This window comes from Acipenser ruthenus, chromosome 18, assembly GCF_902713425.1.
Source record: "Acipenser ruthenus chromosome 18, fAciRut3.2 maternal haplotype, whole genome shotgun sequence".
NCBI classification, from domain to species: domain Eukaryota; kingdom Metazoa; phylum Chordata; class Actinopteri; order Acipenseriformes; family Acipenseridae; genus Acipenser; species Acipenser ruthenus.
This window is the reverse complement of record NC_081206.1, coordinates 15,766,642-15,791,838: the sequence shown is the minus strand read 5'-3', so window position 1 is coordinate 15,791,838 and position 25,197 is coordinate 15,766,642. Positions and strand designations below refer to the sequence as shown.

The 25,197-nt window shown below is 46.2% G+C and overlaps 1 protein-coding gene and 1 pseudogene across 1 annotated transcript in view; one reads left to right on the top strand and one right to left on the bottom strand.

The window, feature by feature from the left end:
* Positions 1-13,501: 13,501 nt before the first annotated feature.
* LOC117425518 (5S ribosomal RNA) lies at positions 13,502-13,620 on the bottom strand (annotated as a pseudogene).
* LOC117424577 (mitogen-activated protein kinase kinase kinase 9-like) overlaps positions 13,609-25,197 on the top strand; it is a 30,645-nt gene continuing 19,056 nt past the window's right edge. The window contains exons 1-4 of the mRNA XM_034041053.3: positions 13,609-14,942; positions 16,862-17,275; positions 20,981-21,161; positions 24,979-25,127. Coding sequence (XP_033896944.3) covers positions 14,510-14,942; positions 16,862-17,275; positions 20,981-21,161; positions 24,979-25,127 — 1,177 coding nt within the window. The 5' untranslated portion in view covers positions 13,609-14,509. The remainder of the gene's footprint in view (positions 14,943-16,861; positions 17,276-20,980; positions 21,162-24,978; positions 25,128-25,197) is intronic.

The window sequence follows — 25,197 nt, the reverse complement described above, 5'->3', positions numbered from 1 at the left end:
AAAAGAACATGGAGATTACCGAGTATTTCTACCGCATCTATCGTATTGTCATGATCTTGTCTCGGTCAGGAATTAGAATTCTGATTGAAGTTAAAACGGTAAGATTTGATTTCCATTACATGAGAGTAGATGTTAAAACTTCATGCTGATTTGAACTTGGCTCTCGCCAAGATAAGCACCAACTAAGACGTAGCTTCAGAGTAAACTAATGTGGTCCATATGTGTCTCCATCCATTTGCGCTTCCTTCCTTATAATGATGTAGATATCCTTCTGTCTGGTGTTAATGGCTGAAGTGTAATGCTGGCTCCAGGGATCAGCTTATTACCTCCCTAGCGCATCAGCACACACAACGGCTGCGATGCTGGCTCCGGGGATCAACCATAATGCGGTCTCCCCAGCGCATCAGCATGACAACCGTCTGGATTGAGCTAAGTAGGGTACATCTCTGGGGTTTTCAAGTGGGCACCTTCCATCCTCAGTGTTTCGTCGACTAGCCCACGACACCTCACGAGGGCTCGACGGTGATTCTGGCGTCCCAGCATCACCCCACTCCGTCCCCCACTCAACTCAGTCCAGCTTACTTACCCATACATCAGCGTTTCTTTCTTTCTATTGTGCTTGAGATCCCCAGCCAGAATCTTTCCGTCTCAACCACAGCCAGTTGCTGCTCCTCTCTGCTGCTTCAGATAAGTTCTTCACTGTGCGACGCAACTCTTGGCCACTGAATCCGACGTCTCTGAGAAACCGGGTTGTAGAGTGTGCCACAAATCCTCGACAACCCACTTCCACTGGGTAAACCCGAACTCTCCATCCTCGCTGTTCCGCTTCAGTGGCTAGTTGAGCATACCGCAGTTTCTTCCTCTCATACACCTCATCTACAGCATCCTCCCATGGCACTGTTAACTCTACCAGGTGAACAAGGCGTGCTGATCCAGACCACAAGACAATATCTGGTCGAAGGTTAGCGGTGGCAATCTCAGGTGGAAAAATAAGCCGTTGACCAACATCTGCCAGCATTTTCCAGTCTCTAGCAGCTTCCAGTTGTCCTGGGCGAGGATTGGTTTTAACACCTTTTCTTGGTGGTTGCTCTCCTGGGCGGAGGAATGTTGTCTTTTGTGTGTAATGTTTTGATGGAACAGGTGGCAACTTATTGGTCAAGTTACGCTTGTCTTCCAATGCTAAGGCCAAACATCGCAGCACCTGGTCATGGCGCCAAGTAAACTGTCCTTGGCTAAGAGCCACCTTACATCCTGTCAAAATGTGCCTTAATGTTGCAGGTGATGAACACAAAGGATATGAGGGATCCTCTCCTACCCAGAGGTTTAGGTTCTGTGATGATTGGAGAACATCATATGTTGACCTGATAAGGAAACTGATCCTGCTCTGTTCCACTGACCATAGGTCTTGCCAGCCAATCTTGTGTTGTTCCACACTCTCCCATCTCATCCATTCTCCCTGCTTGGCCTGGGAAATGGCCTTTATACACCTCATCCTTTCCTCCTGCTTTTGCACCTCGTTGACTACCAGCTTCCTCCGTTGAGCTGGGGCTGCCTTGTGCCATGTAGGAGCTGAACTGAGACCAAGACCCCCTCTTCCATGCTGAACTTGCCCCATGATATCATCAATTCGAAGGGCAGCCTTTGCATCCTCCACAGCTCCACTTTCTTCCAGTTTTCAACACAGGTGCTACCTCCCTTACGCATTTGTCGCGTGACTCTACTAATGTCGTTTCCAGTCGGACCTTGGCGCACTTAAACTCCTTGGTTAGAGCGGAGACAGGATATAATATTATTATTATTATTATTATTATTATTATTTATTTCTTAGCAGACGCCCTTATCCAGGGCGACTTACAATCGCAAGCAAATACAAATACATTCAAGTGTTACAATAAGAACAAGAAATACAATAATTCTCAAGTGTGACAAACCACAATTCAATAATACAGCAGATAATAGTGAAAGTTACATCAGGATATGATTAAATAGTGATAGTTACATCAGGATATGATTAAGTACAAAATACTACAGATTAAACACTTGGCAGATTACAATATTCTGAGGTACAGGATTAAATGCAGTAAAATAGGGGGCAGATAAGAGCAAAATAAAGCATATTTAAATGAAGGGTGATAGTGTCCCAGGATACAACAGAGGAGTTCTACAGGTGCTGTTTGAAGAGGTGAGTCTTAAGGAGGCGCCGGAATGTGGTCAGGGACTGGGCAGTCCTGACATCTGTAGGAAGGTCGTTCCACCACTGCGGAGCAAGGGTGGAGAAGGAGCGGGCTCGGGAGGCAGGGGAGCGTAGTGGAGGTAGAGCCAGTCTTCTAGTGCAGGCGGAGCGGAGAGGTCGAGTGGGGGTGTAGGGAGAGATGAGGGTCTGGAGGTAGCTGGGTGCAGTCTGATCAAGGCATCTGTAGGCTAGTACAAGAGTCTTGAACTGGATGCGAGCGGTGATCGGGAGCCAGTGGAGCGAGCGGAGTAGTGGAGTAGCGTGGGCGAAGCGAGGTAGAGAGAACACCAGGCGAGCAGCAGAGTTCTGGATGAGCTGGAGCGGACGGGTGGCGGACGCAGGGAGGCCAGCCAGGAGGGAGTTGCAGTAGTCTAGGCGGGAGAGTACCAGGGCCTGGACCAGGAGCTGGGTAAAACTAATACATTAATCTTTACATTGCAGTCTTCAATTTTGGAAATTGTATGTGAATGTTTTTATTTATTTATTTATTTATTTATTTATTTATTTATTTATTTATTACTTGTTTGTTTGCTTTTTGCCAGTTTTTAACTGTCACAGTTATAAAAAGAAAACACGTAGAGGATAATATCTTAATTTGGGGACTTGTTGTACAAAACGTATGTTATATTGTTTTTTATATTCAAAATACAAACACATTTTGTTTTCGAGAAACAGATAATACCCGGAGTGAGAAATAATGTGTAGATGCTTAACAGCAACCCTGTACACCATGCACCAACCTACTCTCGCCGGTAGAGGGCACGAGAATCCTATATTTTACAGAAAATGATTCTGCTGTAGCACTCAGAAAGTTTGAAGGAAGTGAGAAAGGTAAAATCGAGTCAAATTAGGAAATTCTAGCAGCATCATCCTGTGCCTAAATACTGTGCACATTATAAATGTTCGTAGAACAGTTAAAATTAACTTAGCAAATTATGCACACAGTTTTTATTTCACTTCAGTGACAGCACACATGCAGTTTGGCTTGCCTACTTGATTACTGAAGGTGAGCAGTAGCCTACCGTTTCATTGATATAATGTGTGGGGGTGGGGTATATATAAACTCTGTAAACAACAATAACTTAAAGCACAGCGGTTTTCAAACTGGGGTACGCGAACCCCTGGGGGACTCGAGCTCTCAGGATACGCGAGAAAAATCCTGTAATGGCGGACAACGTTTTTTTTTTTTTTTTTTCCCCCAAGTTGTAGTCTTTTGCGACTTAGCAAACACATTTGAAATAAAACCGCAGCCGTACTGGGGTAGGTTTCCTTTTGGCTGGGCGAGGTTAACTCTAAACACCCAGCCGGCCGCTGACAGTGAGTGACACACATAGCATTTTACATTGTCCCTGCTCAAGTGTTCAACGATAACAATAAAATGGTGTTATTGCGTTAGTTGTTAACAGCAGTTTTCCATTTAACTCTAGCCCCCGCCTCCTTCCCTGAGTGCCTTCTGAACCAGCAAATTGAGGCGCTTTTGTTTTTTTTAATTGTCCGCTTCAAGCTTTTTGTAACTTACAGTCCTATTGGTTCATTTTTAAATACAGAATGACATGCCCACTGTGTATGGTTGCACTGTTCACTAATCAGGATTTAGTATTACTGAAATCTGCCCTGCAACACATGACACATCTGAAACCGTTTTGGCTTGCGGTCTAATTGGAGTTAAGAGGTTTTGCAAATAATTAATTTAGTAATTAGAAAAGACCACATTCCTGCCTGTTTTCATGTATATATTATGACCACATAGTAGAAGAGAATGCAATGTTTGTACAATGGCGCCCCCTCGTGGTCTGAAGCAAGAAACGCTTACAGCACCTGGTATTCCCAGGCGGTCTCCCATCCAAGTACTACCCTGCGGGCAGTCGAGAATTGTTTAGCTAAACCGCCCTAAGCGATTTCCCATTCATTCTCTATGGTAGTGCTAAACCATTACGGATGTAATACTGCTGCCCCTGTCATGGCAAATTTCGCCACCCTGCCAAATTTGTACCCCCCTGAGTCATGTGACATGTTAGCGTACGAGTCACGTGAGGATTAAGTTTCGCGATGCGAAGAGGGATAGGGTAAAACATCTCGGCATTTTACTTACTGAAAGTTACGTTTGCTTTTTTATTGCCATTTATTCGTATTATATTTATTTTTTTATATTTATCAATGTTTTTTGTATCATAAATGGTTGTATTTAATTTGATTGCTTTTGTTTTACTTACTGAAAATTACGTTTGCGTGTTTTTTTTACATTTATTTGTATTATCATTAGTGCCTAAACTTAATGTATTGATTTGTGCAGATATGCCAAGAGATGGCACTAAAGAGCACGAAGCGTTTCATCTGGTTCGGCTCAGTGAATTTTGCGAACCAAATGATTCAGAGGCTTCACTTCCCTTCCCACCATCACTAATTGCACGAATGGTTGAGTGATTGGATGAAACTGGGGTACAAACGGATCTACTGTACACACACAACGAAGACACCCACTTCTTCAGTTTGAGCGAAATGCTGCAGTCTGTAACGGCGGTTACTGTGAATAGCACGCCCGTTCATCGCATCAACACTATATCATTCTATTATTTTACAACACAAGGAAGCCCCGCCGAAGCAGGGCGTCAAAAAATTAGTTGAAACTCATAAATGTTCCTCTCCACGGAAATCTTTAGTAAAATACTCTTTTATTGAGATTTTACATTTTTTTACATTTACACCCATTCGTTTTTTCATTCATTTTACATTTCTTTTAAAGATGACATTCATGCATACAGACATACATTTTGTTTTAAAAGCATTTAAAATACATTTAAAAACACCAAGACAATTGTGCTTTGTACATGGTTAAAACAGACACAGATTAAAATCAACATGAAAAAAACCTGTGCTGTTTTAAAAGTGACTGGAAAAAAAGAACCATCTATAAAAAACCAGTGCTTGTGAGGGCCGGGGAGTGCTCTCTAAAAGTTCAAAAGTGAACATAAAACTATATTACTAAAACAGGGACAGGGGAAAAGGGACAGTGTGTGGAACAGTGAGTTAAAATTCTAAAATTTTAAAACACTTAAAATGTAACTTTTAATAGTTTACATTAAAAATCTTAAAGATACATAAAACAAAACAAAACAAAATCAAATAAAACATTCAACATAAATCAAATAAAAGTCCATAAAACTGAAACAAAAAGACTACATAAAACCAGGGCACCGTTCAAAAACGGTCATGCCAGCTAAAAAGGGCGGAATGCTGGCATGACAAAATAAATAAAAGGCTTAGCGGTGCCCCGTAGTCCCGCTCCTAGGAGCTAGCGGTTCCAGTTTTTTCCCTTATTCCATCTTCACGTCCTGAAGTCCGGCGATCCTCCACTCCGCGCAGGCCTTGTCCTTCCCGAGGGTCCGGATGTCCAGAATTACAAAGTCCTTGATAAGAGTTTGTGCCCTTCTGGTCGTGGTGATAGTGTCTAGCTCCTGCTTGTGATAGACACAGACGTTACGGCCTTCCCACAGGATCTGCTTGACAACATTGATGACACGCCAAACGCACTTAGCTGTGCTGGTAGTGATTCCTCCCGCAGGCCCATAGAGCACAGTCTCAGCGGTCATCTTGGCCGTGTCAGCAAACCTGTTTAGGAAGACAGAGACAGAGAGCCAGACACTGCCAGCCACATCACACTCCCAGAAGATATGGGCTGGTGTTTCTCTCTTGCGGCACTTTGCATAGGGGCATGTTTCTACTTGGGCTAGTCCCCTCCTGAACATGAACGCTCGAGTGGGGAGTGCACTGTGGACGGTGTTCCATGCTATATCCTTCTGGACATTACTGAGGCAGCTGTGAGACACATTCTCCCAGATTTTTTGGCTTTGGGTGAGGGAGAAAGTAGCTACTTTTTCAATTTCCTGGGAACCGGCAAGATATTTAGTTACAGCCTTGTATTCCCAGGAGGCCAATTTTGCTTTATCTAAGCCCAATTTATATATAGTGTCCCTTAAGGTTCTATAATACAATGGGGGGTCCCAGGAGTACGGCACGGTGTTATCAATAGTGCAGAGGCCCAAGGCCCTGAGACAGGTGGCAAAATAGAAACGATTCATGTAACATACCTTCCTGTCCAGGGCCTGGATGTTCTTGATAGTTTGCGTGAGCCCCTGCACTCGGGTGAGCTGCACAACGTCCGGGACCCCCTTACCTCCCTTCTTGTCGGCTTTACTCAGAGTGGCTCGCTTTACCCTCTCCATCTTGCTGCCCCAGATAAAGCGGTGGATAATGCGGTCCACCACTTTTTTGGTGGTCCTGTCTGGGGGAAAGATTTTTCCTACATAAGAGAGGATGGGGAACAGTATAGACTTGGTTATTAATACTCTACCCGTCATTGTTAAGGATCTTGTGCTCCATCCGCCAATCTTTTTACGGACCTGGTTAATGGCCGCCGTCCAGCTCTGGGCCCCCGAGCTATTGTTCTCGAAAATGAGGCCCAGAATCTTGATTTTGTCCTTTTTGACAGGGTACATGTCCGACAGTTCCCTATCTACCTGCCAATTTTTAGACACGTAGACTTCGCTCTTGGACTTATTAATCACTGCCCCGGTCGCCGTGCAGTACTTCTCAAGGATATTACTAATCCGAGGTACCGACGATGTGTTGGTGCAAATGAGTGACACATCGTCCATATATGCTGTTGTTTTGACCTGGACCCCGTTGGATCCAGGCAACTGGAAACCAGTTATATTGGTATCCCTACGAATTGCCTGCAGGAGGGGTTCGATGCACACGACATATAGCAGTGGGGATAGTGGGCAACCCTGTCTGACCCCTGACTGGATAGATATTTTACCAGTCAGGTGCCTGTTCACCAAGACTCGGGTACTAATGTTTGTATATATGGTTTTAACCCACTCCCTAAGTCCAGGAGCGAATTTCATCTGGTCCATCACTTTGTACATATATTCATGGCTTACCCTATCGAACGCCTTCTCCTGGTCAAGGTTGAACAGGCAGAGGGGATGGTTCCGTTCTCTAGAATAAGCCAGAATGTCCCTTGTTAACATTAAAATATCCGTGATGGACCTCCCTGGGACGCCACAAGCCTGGTCAGGGCCAATGACCAAAGGGAGGTGTACTTGTAGCCGGAGCATCAGAGCTTTGGCTAGTATCTTGTAATCCACGCAAAGGAGGCTGATTGGGCGCCAATTCCGTAGATCTTTAACTTCCCCTTTCTTATGAAGGAGAGTAATTACACTCTCCCGCATAGAAGGGCCCAACCGCTTCTCCCTGTAGACCGCTCTGTAGACCTCCGCTAAATGGACTTTTAGCGTGTCCCAAAAAAGATGGTAATACTCACCCGGGATGCCATCTGGACCTGGCGTCTTACCGGTGTTCATGGTCTTAACCGCCTGGGTGAGCTCCTCCAGCGTGAGTTCTGGGTCCTTCTCCTCCTCCTCCTCGTCCCGCACTGAGTCAGGCTCCAACTGGCTCAGGAACCACTCTATCAGGGTGTCATCTGTAGCTTTGATGTTATACAGGTCCCTATAGAAGTTCTCTACCACTTTTTTCACTCCCTCACTATCCTCTACTATCCTCCCCCTGCTGTCGAGCATGGAGGACATCAAGTGCCGCTTCTCCCTCGTTTTCTGGAAGAAGAAGCGAGTACACTTTTCGTCTTCCTCCATTTTTTGCACTTTTGCATTGTGCATGACCTTTCGTTGTTCCTCCCTACAAAGCACTGAAAGATCTAGCTTGGTCTGGGCTATCTCGTCGCTTACAGGGAACCCCCGAAGCTGAAGCAGGCTCAGACGCTGGAGGGCAGCATTCAGGTATTTATATTTGGCCCTCCTTTCTTTTGCTTTCCTCTTGCCTGCTGCTATGAAATAACCCTTAGTTCTCATTTTGACCATCTCCCACCACTCTATAGGGGAGTTGAATAGGTCACGCAAAGTGGTCCACTCAACAAGCCTGCTCTTATAGGCTGCAGCTATGGAGGGGTCATCGAGTAAGGAGGTGTTTAATTTCCAGACCCCTGACCCCATCTGGGAGGTCTGAGGGACCTGCAATGTTACCTGCAGGAGCCTATGGTCAGAGAAGAAGACGGCCTGGGTGTCTACTGCCGTCTTCGTAAGGGAGCTGGTATGCAGGACGAGATCTATACGGGAGAAGGAGGTCCCAGATGAGCTCACCCAGGTAAAGGGAGGCACCAGGTCCTTACCTGCATCACACAGGGAGAAATCAGATATTACGGAGGACAAAACTCTACTAGAGCGGTCGTTGCGTGGCCTGCTCCGGTCTACGTCCCTCAGAGCACAATTGAAGTCACCTGACACGATGACGGGTACGTTCCCCAGCAGGAGTGGACGCAGCTGTGGAAAAAATTGAACTCTTTCGTTTTGGTTAGTGGGTGCGTAGACATTGACCAGTCTGAGGGGAGTGTTGTTGTATGTCACATCCACGCTCAGAATTCTACCAGGTTCTACCTCCCTGCTGCTGCGGGAGGTAATAAATGGGTTTTTAAACAGGATACCTACTCCGTCGGCTCTGGCTATGTTGGAGCCCGACCAGAAGGAGTCCCCCAGGGTCCAACTCTCCTTCAGGTCCCTATAATCAGGGCTCGACGAAATACCACACTCCTGCAGAAAGATGAGATCTGCTTTCAAGTTAGCTAGATAGTTTAGTACATCAAATCTTTTTTGTGTCTCCCTGATGCTCCTGACATTAACAGACACACATATCAGGGCCATCAGGGTAGCTAACAAGAAAAGGAGTCGCTGCGTCCACCCCATAGCGACTATGATTGGGAGGTCGGGACACTCTTCCTACTCTTAGCTCTACGCTTGCTTCGAGGGGGCTTGGGCTTATTTGCAACTCCCATCACCCCTGAGAAGGTACTCACTGCTGCCTCGTCCAAGAAGGCACCGTCTTTATATGCACAGTACTTGGAGTTGTTGGGGCTATTCAACTCCCCACAAGGTAAGTCTGGTGGAACTTGCTCAGGGCCCCTCGGAACGTGTGGGTCAGCTTTGTCCTGGGGGGGGGTTATGACAGACAGCATTCTTTGGCTGTTACCGTCTGTTGAATTGGAGCTGTTAGCAGACTTCTGGCTTACCGCGTCCAGGGGTATTCCCATGTCCTCCAGTGCTGTATCTAGGAGGACCTCTAGGGGGCCCCTGGTTTTGCCCATACAAGGGAGGGGGTCAAGGATGCTTTGAAGGGAGGCCCTTCGCTTGAAGAGGGTCATTGCTACCGAGGTACTGCTGGTCAGGGAAGGTGTTGACCCCGACCTCTCCCTCGGTGCATTAGTGAACACCTCTTCTGCGAGGTGTGCTAGGGTTTGTGCCAACGACTGGGAAGGCTGGCTGGGGATGCCCTGGCTGGCTGCTACCTGCCCACTAGGCGGCAGTGTAGCCGTCCCACTCGCCTCCGTCTCTGCCTGCGAGGGCAAGACTGGGGACTTTGTGTGGACATTAGCTGGTTTTGGATCTATGGGGGCCACCTGCAACTTGCTGTCTTTGATCCTGATCTTCTTTCTTTTCCCCCCCTCGTCTCTACCCTTTCTTTTCCCCACCCTCTGCTGGTTCTTCACTCCCTTCCCCTCCTTCTCACTCTCACTTTCACTGTCGCTTTCGCTTTCCTCCCCCACGGACTCAATCCTTATGGCGTCATAACGAGAGCCGAGGGGGAGTGCTGGCGCTGAGAGGGCCCTACTCAGGGGGGGGCCGCTGCTGGGTCCGGGCTCCCTCCCTGCCTCGTGTTCTGCATCAGAGGAGCTACTGGAGGAGCTAGTGGAGTAGCTGTTGTACTCTCTCTCTGGGCTGGGGGAAGGGGTCCTCGTAAAACGGGACATGTCTCGAGGGCGGGGGGGTGAGGGGGGTGCTGGTGATGATGGTGGTGCTGGAGTCTGGGTCTTGGATACTGTTGGTGGTGATGTGGACTGATCTTTGTTACTTGCTCCCTCTTCCTGCTCAGGCCTAGGCTTGTTCGTATTTGCCTTGCTGGCTCTGGCCATGTTGGCATAGGAAGAGGGGCAGTCCTTAAACAGGTGCCCCTTCTTTCCACACAAATTGCACTGCCTCTCTTCTCTGCAGTGGCTGGTCTCGTGGGGGGCGCCGCAGTTCCTGCACTTGACTACAGTACATGCGGCCGCCAGGTGTCCTAATTCCCCACATTTCCTGCAGAGTTTTGGCATCCCATTATAGAATACCAGCCCTCTGTTGGGCCCTAACACTATGGAGTTTGGAATGTGGCGGACGCCTCCAATGCCCGATGGATCAACATTAAGGCGTACCAGCCACTTTCTGGCTCCTGTCCAAACCCCATCTTCATCTGTAATTTTCCTCCCTTCTGATGACACCCTCCCATAGCGGTTAAGCCATGTTGTAATATCATAGTCGCTAACAGCCTCATTGAAAAATTGGACAGTAACAACTTTCATTTCTCTGTCTGTCAGTGCATCCACACAAAATTCTTTGTATGGAGCGAGATATTTATTCTCCCCCCAAAAGGACCACATTTCTTGTAACTTTTGGGGGTTCCTAAAACTGACCTCAAACACTTCCTTAAGCCCTGGCAATTTCACCAAACAATTCAAGTCAGAAGGGGAAAAACCCATACCCCTCTGAAGAATGGTCCGGCTGAACTCCAGTCTCGTCAGTCCTGGTTCCGTTTCCTCTTGCTGGGTCCTTGTGAAGCGCACCGCATTGTGCCTCCTAGTCTCCTGGGTTGGCCGGAACGCCATCCTTCAGCTGGCTCCTCCGATTGGGGTGGGAGAAGCCTCTGGACGTCCGGGTTGTCTCTCTCTACGGAAAAGAAACAACGTAAGCAGCAAATCTGGGCAGTTGAAGGAACTATTACTTTAGTCCCTGAGGAGATGGTCGCCTCGCAAGAGGGACCCCCTCCCCAGGTGAACGGTGTCCTTCCCTGGCGGAGTAGGGGGCGCTGCTTGGCACCGAGACCACGTAGGAAGAATCGTGGCTGTGACGCCTCCTCGGGGTCCGGGGCCGCCCTCTGCTCCTCCCAGATGGCGCCCTCTGCTGGGCGCCTGCTGCTCTCTCGGTCTGGATCTCGATTGCAATCAAGGGCTGGGGATGAGGTCGTCTAGGTCATCAAAGGGTCCTCAAAGGTCGTCTGGATGGTAGGTCCTCCTTCTCTCTAACTCCAGGAACGTCTGGAAAAGCCTGAAAAAGAAAAAAACTGGAACCGCCTGAAAAAGAAAAAACTGCTCTCAACAGTCAACAAAATCTTGAAAGACCCTCGGCCTGGATTGGGCAAGCCAAAACCAGACTGAGCATTAGTCTTCCAAAAAGTTGCCGAGCTGAAGAAAGCCAGTCAAAAATAAAAAAAAATTCTGTTCCTCCTCACCCGAACAAACCTCTCACAGACCCTCGGAGGGAGCGGGCAATGCCACTACCCTCTAAGCCTTAGTCTTAGAAAGATCTATGCGATCTGAAGAGAAACCAGAGTATATTAACAATTATTAGTTCAGCAGGCAACCTACTCATATTGTTACTGTAACAAGAGACGGTTACTTTTTTTAAACGCGCATTATAACGTCTACGTTTCAGAAAAACAGCCAAAACAGCATACAAGTACTGTATGTTGACATTTAGATTTAAATATGATATTTTAAAAGCATACATTTCATAAGAGGAAATTGGGTTCTGCCAAAGTGCATTATGGGTATGCAAATGTGATTCAACCGTGCAGCGCGGCTTCCACCCAACAGTATTGCTCAACACAAGGTTTCATTTTCCAGGTTAAAAAATACGTTTACTATAAGATCGCTGTATTTAGATATCGTGTATATATATATATATATAGTGTTTCAACAGGTATTACTTTAAACATACAGTTTAACGCAACATGGTAGCATCCTGAGAGTCTGGGAGCCAAAAGGACATCAAATCACAGGGAGTAAACTACGAATTTCAAATCGAGGAGAGGTTTTCCACACTATTGATAGCTACACTACAGGTGCCACTGAAGAATGTGTTTGTAAGGATGAGTTAAAATATCCTACTTATCACACCATCTTACACGCTACGGTTTCTGAAGTCTCATCAAATCACGCTATCTTATTTCTAGCAACAAGAGTTTGTTTCCGATTGGACAACACGTTTATATTTCTAGTATGATTATTTAAGAAGGTTTTACTGGTAATCGCACGTGTGGTTGATATGTAAAATAAATAAAAGCAACGGCCGCGCTCTGTCTGTAGAAAAAGCACTGAAATGTTCCTTTACACTGAAACGATTGTTTAAATTATAGATGTAATTGCTTGATAGTGTAATGTCAAGTGTATGAAATGTCACTATATAACATATTGCCATCGCAGCATCGGTGCAATTGTCCACTTAACGAAACGCGTTCTTTTTGGAGATAGGGGCTGTCTACTCTATAGAGGTATGATTTTCGCTTTGGGTACGAGAGGTCGTGGATTCAAATCCCGGACGAGCCCATTTTTTTTTTTGATGTATTTATTTTTTATTTTTTATGAAACACTTTTCTCAATGAGGACAAGAGTATTCTTACACAAACTGTTTTAGCAATATAAATCGTCTATAAAAATGCAAATAAATACATGGCCATTTATTTATTTATTTATTTATTTATTTATTTATTTATTTATTTATGTATTTATTTTTAATTTTGGCATGGATAGTCCTCCATACAAGCCACCCCATATCTCGTAAATAATTGTCAACTACAGTTTTTGCGTAAAATATTTCAGGAGAATATCGAGTTTAAAATAAATAAATAAATAAATAGAAATCTCCCCGTCGGGTAATTGAACCCCGGTCTCCCGCAGAGATGAAAAACACCAGCTCATCCCTACAACACCAGTCCTGAAAAGCGCCAGGATACTCATCTGCTATGGCATAATTTAACTGAAGGCAGTGCCACTGTCACCTTACAATAATTGATTTTGAGTTTAGTGTTTTAAAATAAAATATCAAACAGAACAAAATTTCAATGTACCATTTGTAATTCAGTAATATGAGAGAATTGGTCAGGGGTCTGAATACTTTTGCAAGGCACTGTATATAATGCATTATGTTGTTGATTTTTATATTTTATGTATTTTGTTTAATGTTGTATACTGTAAATAGATTAATTTGCATTAAAAATATCCAAATGATGTCTAGATCATTACATTTCAGCAGTATAGTTTCTAAGTGTGCTGAGTTCTGCCAGTATTACTGTTATTCTTATCGTATGGGTTAAACTTATGATAATACTGTAAGTGAGAATGCAATGTTTGTACAATGGCGCCCCCTCGTGGTCTGCAGCAAGAAAAGCTTACAGCACCTGGTATTCCCAGGCGGTCTCCCATCCAAGTACTAACCAGGCTCGACCTTCCTTAGCTTCAGAGATCAGACGATATCGGGCGTTCTCAAAGTAGTATGTCCGTAAACGAGAGAACATGGAGATTACCGGGTATTTCTAGCGCGTCTCTCGTTTTACTGAGTATCAATGCACGATAGAGCTGGCGTCAAGGTTATACTATGCAGTTACAATAATTTACCATATTTGCCATGTTTATTAATATGCTTTATATTTGACATTTTGATTTTAGTAAAGCAATAAAAAAATAAAATAAAAAAAGCAAATGACGCAACTGGCCTAGACACTGGCGTCAAAGCACCAGACTGATTGGCATGGATTTGAGCGAATAGGGCAGAACGTGTTTCCATTCACCCAACACATTGTAACCCGTCTCAGATGTATTTCTGAATGCAGTACCGTGACTGCTAGATGTATGCGCGCAATATTTAATATTGTATCGTATTTTTACTGAGATTCGGGTGTCGGGCATTGACAGTGATTGACAGGCGTCGGTGCCCAACTGGATACCAGGCGTGGCGCATAAACAAGTAGGGGAGGGTCTGAATCTGACAGCAAGGCGGGACTGGATAGAGATTGAAAGGAGACTACACCATTCAGAGTGAGAATCTGGGTTTTTGTGAGGAGATTTGTCCAATGTGTTTCTAGCGGGGCGGGTCCTCACAGTGTGGTCGAGAGATGGATGCGAGCAGGACGGGACGGGTAACAGCAAAGCCGCAATTCCCATACAGCACTAGCGGCGATAATCTCCTCGTCCGTAGCGGAGGAGAAGGAGGAGGAGAGCGCGATGGACTGTCATTAAATGTCGCTGTTTTTAAAAAACAACGTCACTGGCTTCTGTGAATTCCAGCTGGACTGTACCTTCTTGGTGGAGGAGGGTATCAAGCCCGTTTAAATTATCCCCTGTCAGGTATATATGAGCTGCCGAGATCATCCACACTGCCCCTATGGATCGGTTCAATGGATGCCTTCAAATCCCCATTTAATAATAACTCAAGTGCCACTGGCTCTGCTTCCCAGTCAGCCAAGGCCGGCAGCGCTGCGGAGGCGGCGGCGGCGGTGGTCGGCTGCCAGCGGAGCCCCTCCATCGCTCCTGCTGCCCCCGCCCCGTCGCCAGCCTCAGCCCCTGCGGTCTCTGGATACTGGACGGCCGTCTTTGACTACGATGCCAGCGCAGAGGACGAGCTCAGCCTGCGGAAGGGGGACTGGGTGGAGGTCCTGTCCAAGGACTCGCTGGTTTCCGGGGACGAGGGCTGGTGGACGGGAAAGATCGAGGAGAGAGTCGGCATCTTCCCTAGCAACTACGTGAGCAGCGGACAGGGCATCTCTGACCAGCTGAGGGGGAAGGCGGTGGACGAGTATGCGGGCTGCCCCGCACTGCCCTTCTTACACCGTGAGTGAAACTACTGAGCCTGCAGTTAGCTAAGGAGCTGACACACTGTATTTACTCGTGTGATATCAGCATGACTCGGTACTGTCAGATAACTCAACTATTTAGTGTACGGTAACATCCTTTGTTTTGTTGCATGTTGTACAAGCGCATTTTGACAGCGACACTCTGTAATAATCAACCGCCTCCGCAGGCCGGGAAGATACCTGTCTGTCTCAGCATAATGTCACCCAGTCTTCTCCGTCACCTCTCTGAATCGCTCCTTCCATCCCCCGCTGTCTCTCGGTTCTTTCTTTGTCCCTTCGTTATCTCACGCCCTCCTTTCACCAGTATTACATTTCTATCTCCATCCTAGCCTCGTTTCTTGCACATAAATATGATATAACCCATTCACATTACTGCAATATCATTCTGGACCGATAATCTATTCAGTTGCAGTTCAATGCAAAGTGTGTACGCTGGGATAGTAAACCCACACCAGGGTTTAGGGCCATTCCAGGTTTTCAATTCCAATTCCTTTTTAAAATCAATTCCCAATCCCCTTCTCTTTTCATCAGTTAGAATGTATGGAATTGGAGTTGACCCCAGCCCTGCCTCACGTGGTTTTGTTGTGTTTCAATGGCCTACAATCTCTGTACATAGCTGATGATTGTGTTGTGCAGAGGGGAGCCCTGACATGTATTGTGCGATGTATAAAAGCTGCATCTCTTTGTTGCATGTCCGATTCGTCTCTGTAGATCAGACAGTGACCCCAAAGACACTCCTGAGGTGAAGTGACCTAGGAAGTGAAATGTTAACAGACTTCCTAATAACAAGTCAATCAAACTGAGAACTTTCTTTAATTTAGTGAAGTTCCAGATACCTCGCTTTAAAACATGTGGGACCTATATAGTGAATGGAAAGGGTTTAGGAAATGATTTTATTAGCTACTACCCCTTTAACTGGGACTATATGTTTCTGTGGTGATAACCAACCAAATTATAACTTCCTAAACAGAGATTAACCCAAGAGCTACCCAAACCCTCGGGTGAGTCCATTGAAACAGAGCTTAACCCAAGAGCTACCCAAACCCTCAGGTGAGTCCATTGAAACAGACTCACCAGGGCTGCTTCACTGATACACTGTGTTTGATAGAAGGATTAGGAGGAATGTATGCCAAATTATTATCTGTATCCTCGGCTCACCTCTCGCAACCCCCCCGCCAACTCGGGGAAACGGCGGCTGGAACACCCGTCCTCCGAAACGTGCTCCTGCTAAGCCATCATTTTTCGCACTGCAGATCCACAGTGATGCCACCAGACCTATAGTGCCGGAGGACAACATAGATCTGAATGGCTCCACTGCAGACCCACAGGCGCCCTATCAGCCACAGGGGTCGCTGGTGCGCTGTGAACTGTGGATTCCCCTGCCGCCCTAAACCCTCCCTACCCGGGCGGCACTCTGCCAATTATGCGCCGCCTCCTAGGAACCCCCAGTCACAGTCAGCAATGACATAGCCTGGATTTGAACTTGCGAGCTCCAGGCTATAGGGCGCATCCTGCACTCCACGCAGAGCGCCTTTACTGGATTATTTGTGCTTTTATAAAATTACATTTTACTGCCTTCTGGCTGCGCACCTTCACAGGTGGATCATGTTGAATGGACTATAACAATATCTCTCTCTCCCCTCTCCCATTCTCTTTCCATCTCCCTCTCTCTCACTTCTACCCCCTCCCTCCCTCCCTCTCCCTCTCCCTCTCCTGCTCTCCCCCTCCCTCCCTCTCTCTCCCTCTCCCTCTCCCTCTCCTGCTCTCCCTCTCTCCCTCTCCCTCTCCCTCTCCCCCTCCCTCTCCTGCTCTCCCTCCCTCCCTCTCCCCCTCTTCCCCCCTCCCTCCCTCTCTCTCCCCCTCTCTCCCTCTCTCTCCCTCTCCCTCTCCCGGCAGTGCTGGAGATTGACTTTGCAGAGCTGGCCCTGGAGGAGATCATTGGGGTGGGTGGGTTTGGGAAGGTGTACCGGGCGCTGTGGCGGGGGGAGGAAGTGGCGGTGAAGGCTGCGCGGCGGGACCCCGACGAGGAGGTGGGCCAGACCCTGGAGAACGTGCGGCAGGAAGCCAAACTGTTCGCCATGCTGCGGCACCCCAACATCATGGCGCTGTGCGGGGTGTGCCTGCAGGAGCCCAACCTCTGCCTGGTCATAGAGTTCGCCCGCGGGGGCTCGCTGAACCGCGCGCTGTCCGGCAAGAGAATCCCCCCCCACACGCTGGTGGACTGGGCCGTGCAGATCGCCAGGGGCATGCACTACCTGCACTGCCAGGCCATAGTGCCCATCATACACCGAGACCTCAAGTCCAGCAACAGTAAGTGCCCGCCTCCCTCCCCCAATATATAAACCTGCTTAAGCAATAGCACCCGCATTAGAGGGCATCGCCGTGGTCGACCGTGTCGGGCAGCGTGAGCCATTGGCGAGGGCGCTACCTTATAGACAAGGTCAACTATCAGGGCAAGCCCTGATAAGCAGGGTTTGATTGCCAGAGAGACTGGTAAACCCTTGACTGTTTTTAATGGTGTTCATTCTGTCTGAACGTTCTGCGGCCTTCTTCCATGTGGTAGTGCCTGCAGTGGAGTTTCCTGATTCGGGGATGACAGTTCTGAAGTTTCTAATAGTGTTAATGCCTCATACACCATCAGAGATGATTTCAGACTTGATATTCTCACCGTGGAGGGAATCTGTTAAGGAATCTATAGGTACACTTCACTTTGACTTGTGACCTAAGACAGCTGCCACATAGGGCTCATGTGACTTTTTGGTTTCCTGGAATAGAAACACGTAACGCTTTGAGATGTTAGCTTCATAGTCGGCACACAGCTGCATTCTGTGATTCTCTTGGTTCAGTTTGATCGAGGGTATCGTAATCCCCTCGTGTCAGACATTTCACAAGCCTACAGCCACTAAAGTGGCAAAGCCTCCTAGCTCAAGACACCACTTGAGATAGTGACTTCATATTTGCAGGGTTGTCGACATTCTGCATGAGACATTTTAGTGATCATGCTGTTGACTTTAAATTGTTCAATATAGTTTCCTTGGGTATAAAGTCAGTAATTGTAATATTTGGTACACAGCTGTATTCTATGATTCTCCCAGTACATTTTCATGAGCAGCGTTGTGCTGTAAAAGTGAACGGTTTCACTGCCACATTCAGCTGGTAAGTGTTTGTAGCGTTGTCTGATTGGTGTCAAAGCACAAATCTTTGATAAAAGATGAGTTGTTTTAGTGTTTTTGTTTAATGCGATTTTGTATTTCAAAGTGAAGAACACACACAAATGTTTGCGAGGTTCCTGTTCCAATCATATTAACCCTCACGAAAACTCAATGCACCAATTCCAGTTCTTCATAACTCGAGTTACGATTATTCCACAAACCAGATCACATGGATAGCTCTTTCTAGTAGCAAAGCGATAAGAACCATATTGCATCTGGTACAATGCAAGTGATTTTGTGCTGACAGGACAATTACCTGTAGAGCACGTTAGGTCAGATTCTAGACGTCATTAGCGCATCATTTTTGCATAGTAAAAACACACCTAATTAAGTTACTAGAAATAAAGAACTTGTCATCTAATTAAGAGGCTTGGGAGCAGATGCTGCATGAAGTTCTCAAAGCGTTCAGCTTGTTGTATAACCCTGCATTGCACTGTACAGGGCGGGGGGAGGGGTTGCTAATGCTGCCTGCAGGGCTGGCCCTGTTGGATCTCCTAAAGCCCCAAGCCTATTAGAGAGGCTTTATCCTGCACTTGAGCAGTGAACCTGCACTGGGCACTGCCTAGCAGTTAGCTCGCCCTCCCTGCTTACATCACCTGGGCTGGGTTACTCTTCACTCTCATGGTCATTTTGTATAAATACAGTGAAGTTTCATATCTGTGAAACTGTCTGAGGCTGTTAAAGGAACCTACATCAGTCCAGAACAACTTCATGTATATCATACTATACCATAGGTGTGGCCTAATTATTAGAGCTGAGAGACTGGGAAGGAGGCAGTGGTCAAGTGGTTTGAGCTGTAGGATTGGGAGAGTGATGTGGTCTAGTGGTTAGAGCTGAGGGACTGGGAGGGAGGGAAGCAGTGTGGTCTAGTGGTTAGAGCTGAGGGACTGGGAGGGAGGGAGGCAGTGTGGTCTAGTGGTTAGAGCTGAGGGACTGGGAGGGAGGGAAGCAGTGTGGTCTAGTGGTTAGAGCTGAGAGACTGGGAGGGAGGGAGGCAGTGTGGTCTAGTGGTTAAAGCTGAGGGACTGGGAGGGAGGGAGGCAGTGTGGTCTAGTGGTTAGAGCTGAGGGACTGGGAGGGAGGGAGGCAGTGTGGTCTAGTGGTTAGAGCTGAGGGACTGGGAGGGAGGGAGGGAGGGAGGGAGGGAGGCAGTGTGGTCTAGTGGTTAGAGCTGAGAGACTGGGAGGGAGGAAGGCAGTGTGGTCTAGTGGTTAGAGCTGAGAGACTGGGAGGGAGGCAGTGTGGTCTAGTGGTTGAGCTGAGAGACTGGGAGGGAGGGAGGCAGTGTGGTCTAGTGGTTGAGCTGAGGGACTGGGAGGGTGGGAGGGAGGCAGTGTGGTCTAGTGGTTAGAGCAAGTCTTTTTAAACCCCAGTTTGCCAGGTTGTGTTGATTTACATGACAAAGCCTCCTGAAATGTATGATTTTGTCCTCAGCCCTACCACTGTGTGGATGTTGACAGATGGTCTCTTTTGAATCCAGGGTCAGAGCTGACATTTTCAGTCCCTGCAGCTGCCTCAGGAGGTAGGGTGCACAGCATGACTCCAGCAGGCTGCACACTCAAATATAGGGCAGGCTTTACAATAACAGGAGCCAGGCAGATTAGGAGCTGGCTTTTCCATGGTCATGTTCCACCAGCACAGTATCTAACCTGCAGCATCCGAGGGGTAGTTTGATGTACGATACTTTAAAACAGCAACTGCACTAGGATGTTAAGAGGCACAGAGCTTGTTGTAGATTCAGGTGTACAGTCATAAAATAATACTTAACCATAATAAGAGTCCCAATATAATGCTTCTCATAATATGCAGGCCACTATACAATATCGCAATACATAACCATCCAGTTCAGAGATTTCTGCAGCCTCCTACTGTTCCTGCAAGCTTGGGAGACTGTTTCTAATGACCCTGGATTCATGCTCTCTTCTGTCGCACTGGTTACACACTGTGGGCTCCCAATTTAACTGCTGCCAGTTTCATTGATTTTGATATTTTTGGGGTTTGTAACTATAGTGAGGTAATGGACCAGGGAACTGTAGCAGTCTGATTTCTGAATTCTACTGGCTCATCAAGGCAGATCGCAGTGTTATGAGGCAATGCAGGGGGAGATAGAGATGCCATGAAAAAGTGGAGAGTTGTTTTTGCTGGACTTTGTTTCAGGTCTGGTAAGGCTAGGAGTGTAACGATACACCGATGTCCCTATATGCAGGTTACGATATGATATTTATCGCGATACATGGGATGGTCCTGATGATGCAGAATAAGATCAATGGATTTTTGAATAATGCACTGTTTTGTTAAAGGCCATGTTCATACCAACCATAAAACATACACCTTAATTCGAGAATCATTTGATGAACTACACTGTGCCATGTTGTGCTTTTGGTCTTGGTATAACAATACAAACGATACAAACCTCTATTACGATACAGTACATCATGTAACTATAGTATCCCGATTCATTGATTACACAGGGATTAGTTATAACCGTAGTTAACACCAGAATTTAAATGTTGTTTTCTGAATAGTATTTAGAAGAGAATCGTCCAGTTGTTTCTGTGCTCGTGTAGCAAAGCTGTGAAAGTGTTTCAGGGCTCCATGTCTCTGTGTCTCTTGCTTAACATTACAGTCACGTTACAGTTACTTTCACTCGGGGCTTCAGTTGCGATTGCACAGTCTGGCTTCATTAACAAATCTCTCCTTTTCTGTCTCTCACACTCCTCCCTTCTTATTCGTCCCATCTGTTCACATTTCCCTCCTGTCCCTCTTCGTTTCCCCATTCCGTCTGACTCACCCTGGTCTTCAGTCCTGATTCTGGAGAAGGTAGAGAACGAGGACCTGGGGAACAAGACCCTGAAGATCACGGATTTCGGGCTGGCGCGGGAGTGGCACAAGACCACCAAGATGAGCGCGGCGGGCACCTACGCCTGGATGGCACCCGAGGTGATCCGCTCCTCCACCTTCTCCAAGGGCAGCGACGTGTGGAGGTGGGGAGAGAGGGGCACAGCTGGGAACCCTTTTCTTCAGTGCTTGCAGTTGAATGAACACCCTGCAGCCACGGCTTTATTATCTGCTGTGCCGATTTGTTTAGCTATTTTCATTCACACATCGTGGGTCATTCAGCTGGGAAATACATTGCTCTCCAAGAGATCCATAAGAGAGAATAAAAATATCAAAACAATCAAGATCAGGTAGAAAAATAGGGGGGGTCTGTAACACTGTGCTTCAGAATCCATTCTCTTACCTCTTCTTAGCTTTATTAACTGTGCTGGTCCCCTGTTTGTGCTGAGAATCTCTTGGTTCTATGCTATAGATAAGGTATGATGCTTCAGATAAGGTCAAACTGTAAGGAAACAATCAAACTTTTTGGCTTGTGTCTTCTTCAGCATACAGGATGGTTCTTTCCATGACTTGGTTTGTTGTAGTTTTACCTTGCTGATTGAGCGCTTTGAGGTTGTGGGCGCCACAGATGAACTCTGGGTTCATTTTAAGGGAAAGGTGATGTATTTGACCTCATCATGAGCGCTAAATTCACAATCTCCACACAAATGAAAGGGTAGAATCAACCTTTGAAATATTATTAGTAAGTGAGGTTTCTTAAGATCGAGTCAGAAATGTCACACCACACCTTGAACCTGATATTCAAAAGAGAGAGAGAGACACACACACAGACAGACAAGACAAGACAGAGATACAGAGAGAGAGAGACACAGATAGATGAGACAGAGAGAGAGAGAGCGACAGAGAGAAAGAGAGAGAGAGAGAGAGATACAGACGAGACACTCCTGCTGGTGTTGTAATCCCTCTCAAGACAGTAATAGCAGAGCTGTGCTATTCACGGCTGCATTAAGGATCTCTCGTTCCAAGGACCTTGTTAGATGAGCTGTGTGCACAATCAGCCAGGCCTGGGGCACTAGCCAGCACACTCCCTTTGTTGTACTACAATTGGTTTTACCCTTCTAGTTTCCCATGGTACAATTGCATGGTCATTTTTCAGTTTTCCCATGATTATACTACACACTTTACCTTCGTTTACTATGGTTTGTCATGTTTTTGAATATACTTTCCAATACCTCACTGTGCTTTCCAATGCTTCACCATGCTTTCACTATGCTTTTATTACACTGCTATGCTTTTACTGTGGGAACCTGTTATTAGGGTGGGATTGAGGAGACCACATTCCCCTCGATACTAATACTCTTCAAGTCCAGTATTAAACTGAAGGTACTGAAATGCCACAAAAATATACATTTTCTTAAACAATAATTATTATACACATTTTATTTGTATGCTGAACTTCTAGTAACACATATAACAGGTAATGCATTTATCTCATTTCCACAAAGTGTCTTTCTCCATCTTGTCAGAATGCTTTATTTGTGTATCAGTGGCTTTGTTTGTGTTTGTGTTCACAGTCGTAGTCTATGCACTGTTGCTGTCGTCTTCGTCAGTACTTTTAGCCTTCTAAAGAAGTAGTTTGTAATAGAAGACTGACTGTCTGAATCAGACAGCTGTGCAGGAGTTGGCAGTCATGTGACTTAGCTTGCCTATTCTGCAAGTTCCAGCTTGACTCCACTGCTGCCCATAGAAAATAGAATCCGGTGCGTAAGGCTGCACTACACCTCTGCCTATGACCTCATTTGACTGCCATATTGAGGTCATGTGACTTCAAGGTTTCTGGGGTATAGACAGCATACATTTTGAGTTACTGTCTAAATATGTGGTGCATTTTCTGATTTTCCTAATTAAGCTCTATTATGAGTGTTGTCCAGCAATGTTCACAAAAAAAAACTAATAGCAGGATTTCTCCGTAACTGTATCACTGGCCTTGGAACGTGAGTGACTGTACTGTGCTCTCCTATATAGCAATGCACTTGCAATTCATGCAAGAACATCTAAACCTAGTTTTTAAAAAGCATTTTCTGGAATGCATCCGTGTGTGCTTTCCTTCCAGAAGTCTCTGTATCTCTCCTGTTTCCTCTGGGGTAACATTTAATAACATCTAATGCATTGTCTCCCTGCGGCCACAGGTGGAGATTCTTCATCTTCCTGCTTTGAAACGATTAACTGCTGTCGGTAGTGATTTATTTTGCAGACTCCTGCAGCCTAAATGTTACTGCACATACAGTGTGCTGATGTGGAAACAGCAATTCAAGTGCATGCAACTGCTGTACAGTACTGAGGAACCCATAACAAGACATTTTAATAAGTGTGTTAAATAGGACACAACTGGGGTGCAGTATTGCTTCTATAACCATGTTTAGAATTTAGACAATTCAAAATTACATCCAGATATTAATAGGACTCACAGAGAACCAAGTGGAAAACCTGATCTATAAACTGTACACAAGATGGTATCATCGGTTTACTTGTTAGTCATTATTATCTGGGACTACAATGGAAGGGGATGTGTTTTTTTGCTGTCAGAAAAATGTGCTGCTGCGTTTCCACCTCTAGGGGGCGCTGCCTGTCATTACTTGCTTAGTGATTTGATGAATCGCTTTGAGACATTACAGCTTTTGAAAAGTCACTCCTGTCCTGTTAGTCACGTGTAAGATTCATCACTTTCACTGTGCGTCTTTACAGTGTTCAGTAAACTTTGTCGAAAGGAAGTTTAAAACAGTATAACACGGAAGTTAACATAGCAGTGACATTTTAGACCTGAAGAAATTCTCTTTAAGATGAAGCTTAAAGAGAATGTGCTCTGTGTGTGTGTATGTGTGTGTGTGCTAAATGAATCAGGTGTGTGTGTGTGTGTGTGTGTGCTAAATGAATCAGGTCTGTGTGTGTGCTAAATGAATCAGGTCTGTGTGTGTGTGTGTGTGCTAAATGAATCAGGTCTGTGTGTGTGTGCTAAATGAATCAGGTCTGTGTGTGTGTGCTAAATGAATCAGGTCTGTGTGTGTGTGTGTGCTAAATGAATCAGGTCTGTGTGTGTGTGCTAAATGAATCAGGTCTGTGTGTGTGTGTGCTAAATGAATCAGGTGTGTGTGTGTGTGCTAAATGAATCAGGTCTGTGTGTGTGCTAAATGAATCAGGTGTGTGTGTGTGTGCTAAATGAATCAGGTCTGTGTGTGTGCTAAATGAATCAGGTCTGTGTGTGTGTGCTAAATGAATCAGGTCTGTGTGTGTGTGTGCTATATGAATCAGGTGTGTGTGTGTGTGCTAAATGAATCAGGTCTGTGTGTGTGCTAAATGAATCAGGTCTGTGTGTGTGTGTGTGTGTGTGCTAAATGAATCAGGTCTGTGTGTGTGTGTGTGTGTGTGTGTGTGTGCTAAATGAATCAGATCTGTGTGTGTGTGTGTGTGTGTGTGTGTGTGGTAAATGAATGGCAGTCCTCCACAGTTATAGTGCCAGCAGTCACCAGCACATGTCTCTAGTGCAGTGCTCCTCAGAGCTTTTTGGCCACAGGGACATTTGTGTATTTCTCACAAGGTGGAGGGCGTGATCATTGTTCTTTTGTGACATTAAACAAACACGCCATTGCGAAATGTAAAACAAAATGCAGATGTATCAAATGGTAGCTAAGCAGAGACTGCAAAGGCTTTAGTTCCCCTTTAGTGTTCCCGGTTATGTTAGCTGCTGTAACAGGCTTGTGGATTTGAGGACCACTCATCTACAGAACTGCTGATTTCAGCTGTGAAGAAACTTGACAAGGGCAGGGCTTTCCTTAGCAGCATCCTGAGATACAGGGAAGCACCAGTATCTCATATATATATATATATATAGTTATATATGAGAGCAGTGGTGAATGCAGTATGATTTGATGGTTCTAACCTTCCTCTCCCTCCTCCCTCTCCCAGTTATGGAGTGCTGCTGTGGGAGCTGCTCACTGGCGAGGTGCCCTTCCGTGGGATTGATGGACTGGCAGTGGCGTACGGCGTGGCCATGAACAAGCTGGCTCTGCCCATCCCCTCCACCTGCCCAGAGCCCTTCGCCAGGCTCATGGAGGGTAAGAGACCCCTCTCTTGTGCCAATGGCACAGGCTGGCTTTTGTTAATAGATTTGGTCTGAATCCTGCC